Here is a 15,297-nt window from a genome sequence, read left to right on the forward strand (position 1 = left end):
TTAGAGTATGAAGAGGGGTCCAAATGTCTCCCCATCCTTCAGCACTTAACTCAAGGAGGTGTCACTTTAACAAACGAGCGAGCGCGTGCTGAACTCCCTGGTATCAATGTGCTTCTGCAATCAGGAGCCCTGAGCGGGCCCACACTCCACACAGGAAATCCATTACTTTATGACTTCTCACAATGGGGAATCTCTCTCTCACACACACACACACACACACACACACACACAGCTACCGTTGCAACAAACACCCCTAAGCTATTCCCATTCCCACTTCTATTTCATAAAGGTCAGATTCATGACAGCAGGATATAGGGGATGACTGGCCACCTGGTCTCTATGTAAAAGTCTTAGAATAACATGGAGACCAGCTTCGACTGTAGTCTAATGGCCACATGAACCGACAAGTGATCCATGGAACTAAAGGCTCATTCATAGTCTGGATTTTCGGTAGTGAGGTGACCACTGCTCCGGTGGTGAGGTGACCACCGAAAATCCAGACTATGAATGAGCCTTAATAGTTTCATAATATGGAAGGTCCCTATAAAGTTCTTATACAGTGACTACGGCCAGAAAGGTCACTTGAAGACTACTTCTCTTTTAAGAGGTGATTTATTATTTTAAGATGAATTTTCTATTTAAATGCCATACATTTGACAATAAATATACACACATACATTGTTGATATTCAGGCAAATTAGTGTCCTGAATTAGACGATAATCGCAGTATAGCAGAAACAAATCACAGTATAAATACTACCAAAGTGAAAACAATATAGTGGGTAAACTATTAGCATTGTGGAGAGTGTCTGCCCTGAGACTGGGCGGTCGGGGTTTGATACCCAGCCGGGTCATACCAAAAAAACAGAGCCTCCCTGCTTGACCCTCAGTGCATCAATGTCCCTGCGACATACTAACTAGCGTCATGTCCAGGGGTTGTACTTGTACATCAAGCTGCAGAAACAGGAGATAGGCTCCTGCCCTAATGGGCCTCTTGGCACAGCAAGGCTTACTATAGCATAGCCATAGAATGTGAAATCAAATCATATTGGATTTTAGTTTTCCCATAAATTGTCCAAATGTAATTTCAAAACCAGAACTGTGAACTCTACTAACAGCTAATAAGCCATGCGTTTTGTTGTCTACACTATGCTAAGGGAATTGTGGAAATTGTCTACACAGACAGTGAAACTCACTGCCGTTGGCGCTCCCTGTGTGAATGGGGCACAAAAGACAAGTCACTCTCCAAAACTTAAAAAAATAAAGAAGTTTGTGTAAATTATAGATGCAACTTCAATTTCAATTTGAATTTCAACAGTTAACCATCTCAGATTAATTCACTGTTACTAGTAGCTATAATCTTGGTCTGTTCCTCTCTGTTTAAAGCCTGTCAACTGTCCAGCTTTGGTTATGAGGTGGAATCGGTCATGGAGGAACCATCCCAAGTCATCAGCAGCCATTATGAGCCTACAGAGGAGATCTGTGCATGGATTCTTAACTTTATGATTATTATTGCTGGCGCTCACACAACCCCTCTCCTGTGTGTGACTATTAGTGGACTGAGTGGAAGGCGGGGACGTAGAGAAGCAATGAGAAGAGTATGAAACACAAAGGGCTGAGGAAAGGAGCACATCAAACAGCTTGAGGAGGGTGTATCACAACACAAGCTCTTGTTTTCCTACCCGGATGAGTCGAGGAGTGAAGCGGGAAGCTTAAAGCCAAAGTAAAGCAATGCCGGAGAGGCAAGCAGAGAGTGCAAAGCTGGCCTGCTCATAACCCTGATCGTAAAACAGTGGGCCGGACCCCCTGCCCGGCCCAGTCTTGGCACACAGGTGGTCTCCTATAATTCACACGTCCCCCTGACCCCCATGTCTCAACCAATCGCAGCAGTCAAATACTCGTACTAAGTAGCCCTCTGACTGGCAATTTATGAACAGTAGTTACCCGAGCAATTTACGGTATCACCGTGACCCAGCGGCCTGGCTAGTAATGGGGGAGCCAGCCCACTGTTGAGATGGTCTAACCAGATGCCTGCATGCCTCCTGTATGGGGCTTCAGCATCAGCAACAAGGGCCCCTTAGTCCTCCACAACTCCTTCAGGGGGCGGAGATATATCACCACGACCGGCAGAATAAAAATGAAATAACACTGTTATTCTTTGTTTTCTGGTAGATGGGGAAGGGGGGAGCCATGGGAGAGTGCCCCTGGACGGAGGAATGCGAGATGCTGAAAATGACTTTCCAAGACCTGGGATCGTCGGCTCTCCAGGGATGCATTCTGGGAATGGTCAGCTGACAACTTCCTACCTCGTACCGGAAAATATTCCCTGAGCCACTGCATATTCCCTCCATCTCTGATGCATATCACCTCCCAAATACATCATACACAGGAAGGTTATCAGTGTTCATTTAGCTTGAGGGTATTAATGGACCCAAATGGATGGTCCATTTGGATACATTTGTATACCCTCTCCAGACAGTGGCCTTGTGGTTAGGGTGTCCGCCCTGAAACTGGCAGGTCAGGGTTCGATCCCTGGCCGGGTCATACCAAAGACTAAGAATGGGACTCAATGCCTCCCTGCATGGCGTCAAGCAGGGAGGGTCAAATCAACGAATCAAAATGATTCCCGAGCGTGGCACGGCTTGCAGCTCACGGCTCCTTGGCTGCGGCTCACCGCTCCAAGAGATGGGTCAAATGCGGAGAACAATTTTCACCGCAGTAACATGTATGACAAATCGTACGACTTGGACTTTTGACTAGGGATGTCCGATATTATAGGCCGATATATATGCATAAAAAGTAATATCGGGAAGATTATTTATATATATATACATACATACATAGGTCCATCCCAACGAATTAGAATAATCTGAAAAAGTTCATTATTTTCCATAATGCAATAAAAATAAATAAACTTTCATATATTATAAATTCATTACACAAGAACTGAAATAATTCAAGCCTTATTGTTTTAATATTTATGATTATGGCGTACAGCTCATGAAAAGCAAAAAATTCTATCTCAGTGAATTAGAATATTTTACGAGCCCACTAAAGAATGATTTTTTAAACGAGAAATGTCGACCATCTGAAAAGTATATTAATATATGCAGTTACTACTTGGTCTGGGCTACTTTTGAACAAATTATTTCATCAATGAGGCATGGCATGGAGGTGATCAGCCTGTGGTACTGCTGTTTTCTTTGATAACAGCCATAAATTAATTTGTATTGTTCAGTCTTATGTCTCACACCTTCCTCTTGACAATACAACCAAGATTCTCTGTGGGGTTCAGGTCAGGCCAGTTGGCTGGTCAGTTAAGCACAGTAATACCATGGTCAGTACACCAGTTACAGTAGTTTTGGCACTGTGGGCAGTTGCCACATCAGGCTTGAAAGGAAGATTAGCATCTCCATTAAGCTTGTCAACATACTGAAGCACACAGTGCTGTAAAATATCATAATATATGGTTGTGTAGAGACTCTGGACATGACAAAAAACAGTGATGATTTAGGCCACGTTACCAGCTGGTGTTGATCCACTGACTGACTCATGACTGAAAATGTAACAATGGTTTCAACACAGCCATCTTTTTAGAGAACATTGTGCTTCTGTATGTTGACAAGCTTCATGGAGATGCTAATTTTCCTTTCCAGCTCGATTTGGCACCTGCCCACAGTGCCAAAACTACTAGTAACTGGTGTACTGACCATAGTATTACTGTGCTTAACTGACCAGCCAACTATGGGGAGTAATTTGTCTCGAAAGTTTTTACAAATGTTCCATGATTTACAAATGTGTTTACAAGATTTACAAATGTGTTTACAAGATTTGCAAATGTTATTATTATTATTTTTTTTATATATTTTTTATCCCACGATTTTGTAACTCATTTTCACCCCTGTGCCAATCATCTACTGTGATCCTGGGCTCTACACACCCTCCGCCAACATGGGGAGAGCAAGGGACTTAACTGTGCACATGCAAATTCCAGGTAGTCCACATCCAGGGGTGCTTACTGGAGAGAATGTGACACCCTGTCATAATTTCCGAGACCTGATGTCTAAGAAATTCCTACAATGCAAAAATAATAGGACAAATTTGGTGAGAGGAGCCAGGCTTTTACAATAAGGTCATAAGTGTCAGTATAATATTATGACGTCAGTATCACAGTCAGTGACATCTCAGTGTCATATCAGTCAGTATCATGTCATCACGGTCAGTATCATGATAAGTATCTGGAAACAGTCCACAGCAAAAGGATTTCAGTTAAACCACTTTAACCCCCTATGTACAAGCTCACTATTGCTATGCCACAAGTTGTGAGCTTGCAGATCTGCTATTATCTTATCTGTGTGTGCACAGACAATGTGTGTGCACAGATAATGTGTGCTCAATCATGAGTCATAATTAGGAAGTACAGAAACATCTTAGTTGTGCAACTATCCTTTCATGCAATGCTGTGTACATACCGTATTGGTGTACTGGCAAACAGCCTGGCATATTTAATAAAGTTACAATACAGCCAGCCAACTTCAATATAGACGCTGGCCCTGTCTTCCTGAGGGCCCCCCTTGAACATTTGGCCCCTCCCTGGGCCTGATCCCATCTCCATGTTTGATTTGTGGTCCCACCAGCTTGTGATGAACATTTCCATTAATATTAAATGCTTGCCACAGACATGCAAAACAAGTGATCAATAATATTACCAGAACAGCTGTTTGAGTTGACAAACACATACCCGCACATGGCATCACGTTCAATACCACAAATCTCCTGCAACATATTAATGTGCACGTCATCCCGACACTTTATTTACAATTATTCAAACATATTTAAGATTAGATTGTGAATATAAAAAAAAGGAATTATAGACAATATAAGGAAAAAAGGGCTTGTCACGGACATGTTTTTGTTCTGTTTGTCCATATACAGACATGTTGTTGACGTCCTGATTCATAGAAAGCTTCTATACCAGGGGTGTCCAAACTTTTTTCAAAGGGGTCCATATTAGAAAATATTAAAACACCCAAGGGCCAACCAACTATATATCTCCTGACATAATGTAGCGTCGGACTAGTCTATAACAAAGTCACATAATGTAGCGTCGGACTAGTCTATAACAAAGTCACATACATGTGCATCGCATTTAAACGATTCTATTGAACTCATCATATCATCATCAATATTTCAAATCAATGGTCTTTAATCGGGTGTGTGCTATGAACAAAAAGTGTCTCTCAGCCTTTTTTCAGCCATATGTCACATTACCAAATGTAACCAGAGGAGCAACGTAAAAATAATAATACAAGGAAGAAGGAACAAGGAACACTTGAAAATTATATTCTGGGAAATGCCCAGGTTAAAAAACTTGAACGCCTCCCCCTAGCCAGCCGGGGCGTCTGATGGAGGGGAAAGGAACTGGTTCCTTCCACGCACTACGTCCAACCAGGGAAACTCCCCCCTGTCAGGTGTAAAGGAGCAACTTGGACACTCGGGTATAAAGGAAGCATGAGTTCAAGTCTGTTGCTCTCCCCTTGTCCCCCATGTATGGGGACTAGGTTGGCGGAGGGTGTGTAGAGCCCAGGATCACATTAGATAATTGAAAAATGGGTTACAAAATCACGGGCCGTTCATAATACAATTGAGGTATGAAGCTGTGGGCCGTATGACATTTATCCCAGGGCCGCATTTGGCCCGCAGGCTGCACTTTGGACACCCCTGTTCTATACCCACTCAACAGCCCCACTGTATGTAAACTCATTAAGGAAACTTTCAACAATTGCTTTCACAGCTTCCACTAAACCAGGGGTAACCAACCAGGGTTCGCAAGCTACCAGTAGCTCGCGGGAACCTTTCAAGTCGATCCCGAAGTGTCAGACTGACGGGCAGCCAGCCATCACTGCCAATACACAGCAGAATGTCATTCGCAAAAAAGAGCAGATCTACAAGCTAACAACGTGTAGAGGCTCGATGCATTTTAGCTTGAAGATCTGTTCCCCTTGCTTCCACCGCACCGCCCTCGGCCCTCCCCCTTTTAGCACTCTGTGCTCATGTGCTGTGTCCTGTGTGTCTGTTGTTCCCTCGCAGGCAGCACAGAGCGTCAGAGTGAACGCAGCATGATAGCGTCCCCGACACTTACGTTGAATACTAAACTTATTTGTAAAGTTCGAACGCCAACTTTTAACCAAACGTGGGAGAAACACTGTGCACGGCTGCACGCACAAATAAAGAGTGCACTCGCGCACGCACATGACGGATTATTAATTATTATCGATCAAAACAATCCTTAGCGTCGCTTACAAAAGCATGTGTTGCACAGCATGAATGATAAGTAATCACAAGCCCTTTTTTCCTTTTTCAATTTTATAAAAATTTAATATTGTCTATAATTTCTTTTTTTAATATTCACAATCTAATCTTAAATATGTTTGAATAATTGTAAATAAAGTGTCGGGATGACGTGCACATTAATATGTTGCAGGAGATTTGTGGTATTGAACGTGATGCCATGTGCGGGTATGTCGTATGTGTTTGTCAACTCAAACAGCTGTTCTGGTAATATTATTGATCACTTGTTTTGCATGTCTGTGGCAAGAATTTAATATTAATGGAAATGTCCATCACAAGCTGGTGGGACCACAAATCAAACATGGAGATGGGATCAGGCCCAGGGAGGGGCCAAATGTTCAAGGGGGGCCCTCAGGAAGACTGGGCCAGCGTCTATATTGAAGTTGGCTGGCTGTATTGTAACTTTATTAAATATGCCAGGCTGTTTGCCAGTACACTATATGTATACAGCATTGCATGAAAGGATAGTTGCACAACTAAGATGTTGATTGAGCACACATTATCTGTGCACACACAGGGATGTCAGGAGTTAACCGGCTAACCGGTTAGCCGACCGTTAAGAAACATCCGGATATTTTTATCAGCTTTAACGGTTAATTTGCATAATAATAAATACGTGTTCTGATCTTAAATCCCTTTATTTTAGATCGTTTTTAGTAATAGTACAACATAAACATTACAGAGACTGTACTTGTCACTGTACAATACTTTAAAATAGTTGTCATGTTGCACACATGCCTAAAATTGTTCTTATTTGCGCTGCCCAGCTTGTCACACTCCAGGCTGTGGCTCGGTTTTCTGCCCCCTCAATGTCCCAAAGTTCTCTGTTGTACTTCTGGCTAGTTGGCTACAAGGGTAGCTTTGCGGACTTGCGGTAGTCGAAATGTAAGCGAGTGACAGCGAGATGAGATGAACACATGTCGACCGTATAAATGCAGAGACCTACTTGGCATTATTAATTCCATTATTGGCCATTTGGCCTGGAGGGAGAACGTTTACAGCCGCTGCCGCTTCCTCCTCCTCCTCCTCCTCCTATCCGTCTCCCCACACTGGGCACTGGCACAGCTTACGGCTATCAAGTTAGCCATGTGCTATCGATGTTTGAGGGTTTTCTCGTCAGCGAAAAGTCAACAAACAGAACACGGTGACATGCTTGCTGATCTTCCTTAATAATAAAAAAAGGCTTAGCCCATGCGTCCAGTGGCTTTATAGGTATAAGTTGCTCAGATGTGGACTGGATTTATTTATGTTTTGGACTAGAACCGGCGGACCTCTGTACTGTAGACGCGCAGATTCATGCGTTGTTTATTGATGATTAAGCCTACAACAATTTATTTATATTGTTAAATGTTGCTTTTTTGTTTGTCTTTTAAAAAAGGAGCATAAATAAATGTATACCATTCGTCTACCAACTTTAATTATGTAGCCTATACATGCATATTACATTTGGGGTAGCCTATTAAAAAAAAGAAAACAATCAACCATTTATTTTGTCCATAAAGTGATGCTATTCTTGTGTGATCCTCAAAACAGGATTTGATATATTCAGACTAAAATTATTAATATTGCCACAACCACCAATAACCATGATAATACAGCAGCTATCTGCACCCGGGGAAATCACTTTGCCAGCTTGTGAATGTGATGGACATTCCCATTAATATTTTATTTTTGCCACGGACATGCAAAACAAGTGATCAATGATATTACCAGAACACAAATGTATAGCCTATAGTACTAATTGACTCTTGACGTGTCATAGTGTCTACTAAAGCCGATCTACAAGCTCACAACACATTACGGCATGTTGTGACCTTGTAGATCAGCAATTGTCCTTTCTTCTTAGCCTATAATGACAGGCCCAAAATTGGGATTTCAGGGTAAAAATAGCTATATAGTCACCCAACTTACCCAGAAAGACTGGGAAGTTATCCACTGTATGCTGGCAGGTGGTCGTCCAGACAGGCATTATATGTGGCATAATGCATGGTCCAAGTATATTCCATGTTTGGGATTTCAATAAATATATATATATTTGGGAGGTAATATGCATCAGAGATGGAGGGAATATGCAGTGGCTCAGGGAATATTTTCCGGTACGAGGTAGGAAGTTGTCAGCTGACCATTCCCAAAATATCGGTATAAAACTGACTTCACTCGCTCATCCCGTGGTTCATGGAAGTTTTTCTATGGAGAATAACATGGGATCATCTTAAAATCGTCTCATAAGAACTGTGGTCCAAAAGTAAACAAACAGTCTCAGTGATATTGTCGGGGATGTGTCTCTGTATTGTTTATGACCGTCAGTCCTATTTGATACTTTTCTAGCAAAAATCCTACTGTAAATGCACCACGTCTGTGTGTCTGCGTGTGTGTGTGTACGGTTGTAATGCACACAACTCGAGAACCGTTTGCCCCACCGACTACACATTTGACACACGCGTTCCACACCCCCGCAGAGAGTTCAGTGCCCGGTATCGAGTGGGTCGGACCCACGGTTCTCCAGATCCACCACAAAAAGCTCTGGTCACTGGTCAGGCTCTGCCAGTGGGCCTAATCAGCCTAAATCTCCTCACCTGTGCAATTTACAGCCTCTGCCTCATCCAATTGATTGCCATGGCAACACCACACCTGCAAATTGATTAACCACTCCAGATTACAGAGATCTCCATGTGGGACACAGACAGATAGTTAAAACGGGTATCATTAGTAGGCCGGTGGCCAACGGGCACATACAGGTCTACCGGTAGTTTAAAGGGATAGTTCAGATTTTTTTTACTTAAGCTGTATGAAATACTTTAGGCCATTAGTATAGTGGTTGCAACTGTATTAATTGATTGGCTGAGTCCTGTGGTGAGAGTTCTGCTCTGGTTTTGGTGAAGTATTAAGTAGTTCCGGTCATTTTGTGGGGTGCACTGCCGCACTGGGGCCATGCAGTAAAAGTAAATTAATCAAACATTTGTATTGTTGACCTATTTCTAAAATATTACTGAAACCTTCGTTAGTTTTTTTACTTTTTTACCCCTCTATCACACGGAACTATGTTTTTTGTGTCCATATCACTACGCCCAAAAAATAGTTCCATGTGATAGGGGTGTCAAAGTTGAACGAAAGTTGCTAATATTTTAGAAATAGGCCAACAATACAAATGACGTTAGTTTTGTGAATTCATTTACTTTTACTGTGTGGCCCCAGTGCCCCCCACAAAATGACCAAAACCAGAGCAGAACTACCACCACGGGACTCGGGCAATCAATGAATAGAGTTGCATCCACTATGTTAATGGCAAGTATTTCATACAGCTCAAGTTAAAAACATCTGAACTATCCCTTTAACTAAATCAGCAGCAGTGACATTAGCGATTTCTCTCGATCAGTTGATTGAGTGAAACGGCCTGGATGACAGTTGACAGTTTTTATATGAGACTATCTAAAATTCCCCTATGAGGATTACAATGCAAATAAAAAGTACATGAACCTGTGGACTTAGCGCCCTCTACCGATATTGATGTCAGACTTCGGTGCTCTATTGTAATAAATGAATAATCATACAAAGAGTTAAATGGCCTATCATATTGGCATTTTATTGAAAATGTAGTAAAAGTAGTAATAAAAAAAGTAGTAAAACAAATGCTAGGTGATGGACCCTATAGCAGCTAGAGTGAAAACAAGTAATGTAAATATGTAATGTTAGTTTAACTTATTATCCACGTGTGGAAATTTGTCTTCGGTCTCAACAGTAAAAAACAAACACTTAAGACAATTATTTTCATGGCAAAAATGCAGGACAACAGTGGGAAATACATTAAAAAATTAATCTAGTGAGACATGGTATAATTTAGTGCCTTAATGGCATTAGGAATGATGCCACAGATTCACAGATGAAAACATTATGTAGAGGTTCCGTGTGTCCACAACGTTTGAGAACCACTGGCCTATAAACAAATAATTCTCTTTAGTGTTCCCATGGGAAACAAGAGTTGGCAGAGTCAACCGTCTCTCAGTACTTCACTTTAAGCAAATTTATCTTTTGGAATTTACATCATTCAAATATCTTGCCATTAGTTGCGATGCATCGGATAGATAAACACTACCGTTCCCACTTCCCACCAATACTCAGTGCAGGTGTTGTAGAAAAGCTTGTGGAGTTTGACCCTTTGTCAATGTTTGAATTACTGGAGTATTATATTTTTATAACCTCTATGGCCATTCACAGCCAGTGCAAATAAAATCCTTTTATAAAGGGCTGTACACACCAAGCACTATAATGATAATTATTTGGGCGTCCACTGATGAACGATACATTCTGTTAACAGTGGTACAGTGGCGTACAGTGGTACGTGAAAATAACCCTAACCCAGTTTTAATGGATTAATTTAAAAAAATCAAGATAGTTGTAGGCTCGCCATCAAGCATTAGATATTCATAATTATTACTATACAACATTTTACAATTTTGACTATACCAGTCAAAATGTACATCCAGCTGAAAGAAAGGCTTCTGTGTAGACAATATACTTCCTATGCAATGCATATTGCATATAGAATAGATGGATGTGTTTTTCCATTAAAGAATGAGTCTGGATGACTTTCAAAAAAAGTCACCACTCTCTCTCTCCCTCTCATTAGAAGGCAACAGTGCAGCACTCTCTCTCTCTCTGTTTCTGGCACAGCAGCCAACAGCGCCCCTACTGGTACTCACACATACATAAAGGGGTGAACGTCACATACATAGGTGAACGTCACGGACATTGCTGTTCCTTGGAGTGGTTGCACCACTCAAAAAAGCTACTCAACCTGCAGGGTAAAACAACACCTCCATGCCAAGCTGAACAATAGTCTACTGTCTGAGAGTAAATGCAGTAGCATCAATGCTCTGATCGGATCAATGTCAACATCCATTGTCCAAGAACAAGAATATCCAGATAAAGCAGCAGTTCCAGTAGGGAATATATTACTAGAACTGCACCTGTTCTATTGTGACGGCAATGTATTTATTCCATGTCCATCAGCTATGAACACATCTCATACTGTAGCTGACAAAGTAATAGTAAAAATTTGAGAGAGCAAGAGAGAGAGAGAGAGAGAGAGCATGCATGTGCGGTCTGGAAACAAGCCCTGCCAACCAAACAGCAGGGACAGGTGCACACAGTACAGCAGTTATACCAGCATGGTTACATACCAAGACCTTTCTTTGATATACAACTGGTTCAAGCCCAAGAAATGGCTTTGAATCATATGTGCCACATCTCCTTGTCGAGCAAGTTGTTGCACACTTGCATCAAAAAGTATCTGTAATTTGTGTGCCCTTACATAATAATAATATTTATAGCACCTTTCAAAAGCAAGTTTACACTTTATGTACTTTATACTTCACAACACAAATCACAACAGAACACAATGTGGGAAAACAAAAGGAAAGACACATAGAAAGACAAATTATTCAATTAAAAACGTCTAACTTCCAATAATAATAATATCTGAGACTTAAAAGATGTAGGACAAATTATTCAATTCAAAATAAAATAAGTCTAACTTCCAATAATAATAATATCTGAGACTTATATAGTGCTTTTCATAGGTAGGTCCTCAATGGAAGTTCATTCCACAAATTAAAATGTGGAGCCCTTACTTGCAAATGCTCTATCCCCTTGCCATGGTGGTATAACCTTGAGAAGCAGCTGGTCTGCTGATTTAAGGTTGCCGGTATAGGCACGTAGTAGGCACGTAGGGGGCGCACGAGATCAGAAACATATAGGGTAGGCAGGTGCAACGTGCAAGGCTGTTCCGTGCATTAAAAACAATACTTTAAAATAGGCTTGGGCCGCTGCTGAGTGGTCCAGGCACCTAGGCCGGTAGCCCTACAAGCAGAACCCAATGCTACTGAAGTTTGACATTTTTTAGACCCAGAGCATTGGGTCCTATTCCATCTCCACCCTGCCACCAGGTACGCACACATAAATAAACGTAAACACGTTCGGATAAGTCAATTTGCGCACTTTGAGGACTTTTTTTTCGTGTGAGGGCTTCTGAATGTGTGAACTATAAGTACCTATACATACCGCTGCGAATATCTCCTGTGTCGTGGAAACCGTTAAGTATTTTTAATCTATGTTTGATTAAAAATGTCGCTTTGCTTCTTCTCTTCCTACCTTGTTTATTGACACCTCATTGTACCGCCTATCTGGCTAGCTAGTGGCGCTATAGCTATGACAGAGCAGATCAGAGGCAGGAAAGTAGCCGGCACAAGCCAACCGCACATCGGAGGCGGTACAATAAACGGTAAATAAACAAGAAGAATCAAAGCGACCAAATCGGTCAAACAAATTAAAAATACTTAACGGCTTCCGCGACACAGGAGATATTCGCAGCGGTATGTATAGGTATTTATAGTTCACACATTCAGAAGCCCTCACAAGAAAAAAAGTCCTCAAAGAGCACAGATTGACTTATGCGGAGGATGTCCGCGTTCCAACTTTCCCATACGAAAATAAAGTAACGTACAGGGACCCTACATAAAGCGACATCCAAATTTCAGAAAAGTTCATGGCGGGTTCCGAGAGGGGCTACTAGGCCGGTAATCCAGCCCGTCGGCCCCATCTCTCTCCCCCTTTCCCACCCCAAAGATCTTTAAAAATAATACTTTAAAATCTGTTCTAAAAGCCAGGCCGGGTAGCCAGTGGAGTGAGGCCAGAACCAGGGTAATTATGGTCATATTTTCTGGTTCTCATAAGAACCCTCGCTGCAGTATTTTGGGCAAGTTGGAGACGATTGATTGCATTTTGAGCAAGACCTGAAAATAGGGAATATGTTGATCTAACCTCATCAATGCCTGTACACTACTCAAGCCACGCTCCATATATAGCCAGTACAGAATTCATTCCATATGTTGATCTGACCCCCCCCCATGCCAAAGCGCCAGCCCAGCAGTCTGCTGTCACCCAGGCGAATGCTCAGGGCGTCTTACTGGTTAATGCGAATGTAGGTCGCATTTACTATGAAAACCTGCATCTCCCATCCGTGAGTTAGTCACCCCACACCTCCATATATGGTCATGCATTCCAAACTCCAGCACTAAGAAAAAAAATCACCTGCAAGGAATGTATTGACAGAAAGGAGCTCATAACATGACTACAGTGGATTTTATGAAACAAACACTTGCACCTACATGGCACCTTGCTGTCATCATGGCAGCGGTGTGCATAAAGTAAATTGCAACTATAGATGCCAAATATTGGTTGCTTACGGCTACCGAATATCAAGCCATTCAAGGGTTTTATTTGGTGTGTTGGACAGTAGGAGATAGTACACGCACACACACACACACACACACACACACACACACACACACACACACAGTTTGTGTAGCCTACTTTAGAATATGAATTACTCCAGGACAAATTATTAACAGCATGGGTAACTAATGTGTAACTAATTAACCAATTATCTCACAAACAACAACCATGGGCCCACCGGGGAAACTGCTGATTTACCAAAATCGAAAGTAATTTAATTGAGGAAGACGTGTCCATTCCCAATAAAGAATGACAACTAAATAAGTTTAAACACACCATTTGATTCATAATAACTTTAAGCCTAGTTTTGTCGTGTGGCTGACTGTGTCGGTCACCAGCTAAAAACGGCAGGCGTAACGCCGCGTCGCGTTGTGAGCTTGCAGATTAATTGAAAATGGTCGACCGCATTGTAAACAATATTTCATGTTTTATGATGTCGTCCACAGACAGTTAAGTTCTTGTATTGAGTTGGGCTTGAAATGTACGGATTCTGCAGACTGTTAATACGTCTTTCAATTCAATCAGTCAGATCAGCTGTTTTTGGCGCGCGACTGCGGAATGTGTGGACCAGTGGATGGATGCTGCTGTTTCCAGTGTGGATCATAGGTACCTGTCCAGTGATGCCAGTTATGACTGCCACCTTCCTCTTGTTCCCCAGCTGTCCGTTCGACGAGGAGCTGGAGGAGGCTTCCGAGCACTGGGCCATGGTAGAAATGGTATGGTAAATACGACCCGCTGTTTTTACCGTGCAGACAAAATAGGATTCTTGTTGTTCCTCCTGTCATTCGCTGTCACACACCGGGTTCGCTTCAGCAATGATTGTCTACTTATCAGCATCAGCATCCGTAAACCGCACCAAACATGTGACGCACGAGGAAGTGGATGCGCGTATCGGCCAATCCCATCCTTCATAACTATATGGGCCAATCGGAGGACGGCAAGTATTGAGACGCAGAGGAATCTCCACTAAAGAGCGGCCGCCGTGTCGCTGGAGGCGACCACAGCGCCTCACGCAGCATGTCAAACAGTAGCTCTGGTTCTTAGATAGTCTAAACGCATTGAATCAGAGCTTGTCAAACAGTAGAAACCATGCCATGGGGACTTTTCCCAATGCCACACTTTTCTTTTATCTTTTTCATCAATTCCAAATCTGTTTCATGACATTCTTTCTGGCCCTTGCTTTGTTTCATTAGGAAATTAAAGTGAATTGTGTTAAATTCTGATAAAATGGGTGACTTCACTTGACTGACATAGTAGGCTATAACCAGTTTGACGATGCTGAACAATCTATAGACTAATTCATAAACGGTTCTCATCATGGTCGCAGCTTACGTATTTCCTGTAGGCGGACTCGACATAGCTGCAGGGTTTAAACCCTCACCACCAGGCGCACCTCTTACTACAGTGAACGGTAGAGTGACTGATGTTAGTCTGCCTTAAGTCAAACGTTACTCTTTTTTTTGTAGTGTACTCTGTGCCACTTTCGTCTGTGCTGTACTCTACAGGTTTAAGTGTTGCAGCTGACACGTACACAGGACACATAGCTGCGTAATGGAGTGAAGGCACCACTCAAAAAGGACTACATAATGCAAAAAAGTAGGCCTAGATAGGCCTATACATAATTCAGTATAACCACAAAATATACAATACAAC

The 15,297-nt window shown here is 42.1% G+C and overlaps 1 protein-coding gene across 1 annotated transcript in view; it reads right to left on the reverse strand.

Annotated features, from left to right (window-relative positions):
* The window catches only part of gmds (GDP-mannose 4,6-dehydratase), a 160,507-nt gene extending 146,004 nt beyond the window's left edge, over positions 1 to 14,503 (reverse strand). Inside the window, exon 1 of the mRNA XM_080769412.1 lies at positions 14,255 to 14,503. Coding sequence (XP_080625538.1) covers positions 14,255 to 14,350 — 96 coding nt within the window. The 5' untranslated portion in view covers positions 14,351 to 14,503. The remainder of the gene's footprint in view (positions 1 to 14,254) is intronic.
* Between the last annotated feature and the right edge of the window lie 794 nt (positions 14,504 to 15,297).

This window comes from Protomyctophum bolini (genome assembly GCF_963924005.1).
Source record: "Protomyctophum bolini genome assembly, chromosome: 8".
NCBI lineage: Eukaryota > Metazoa > Chordata > Actinopteri > Myctophiformes > Myctophidae > Protomyctophum > Protomyctophum bolini.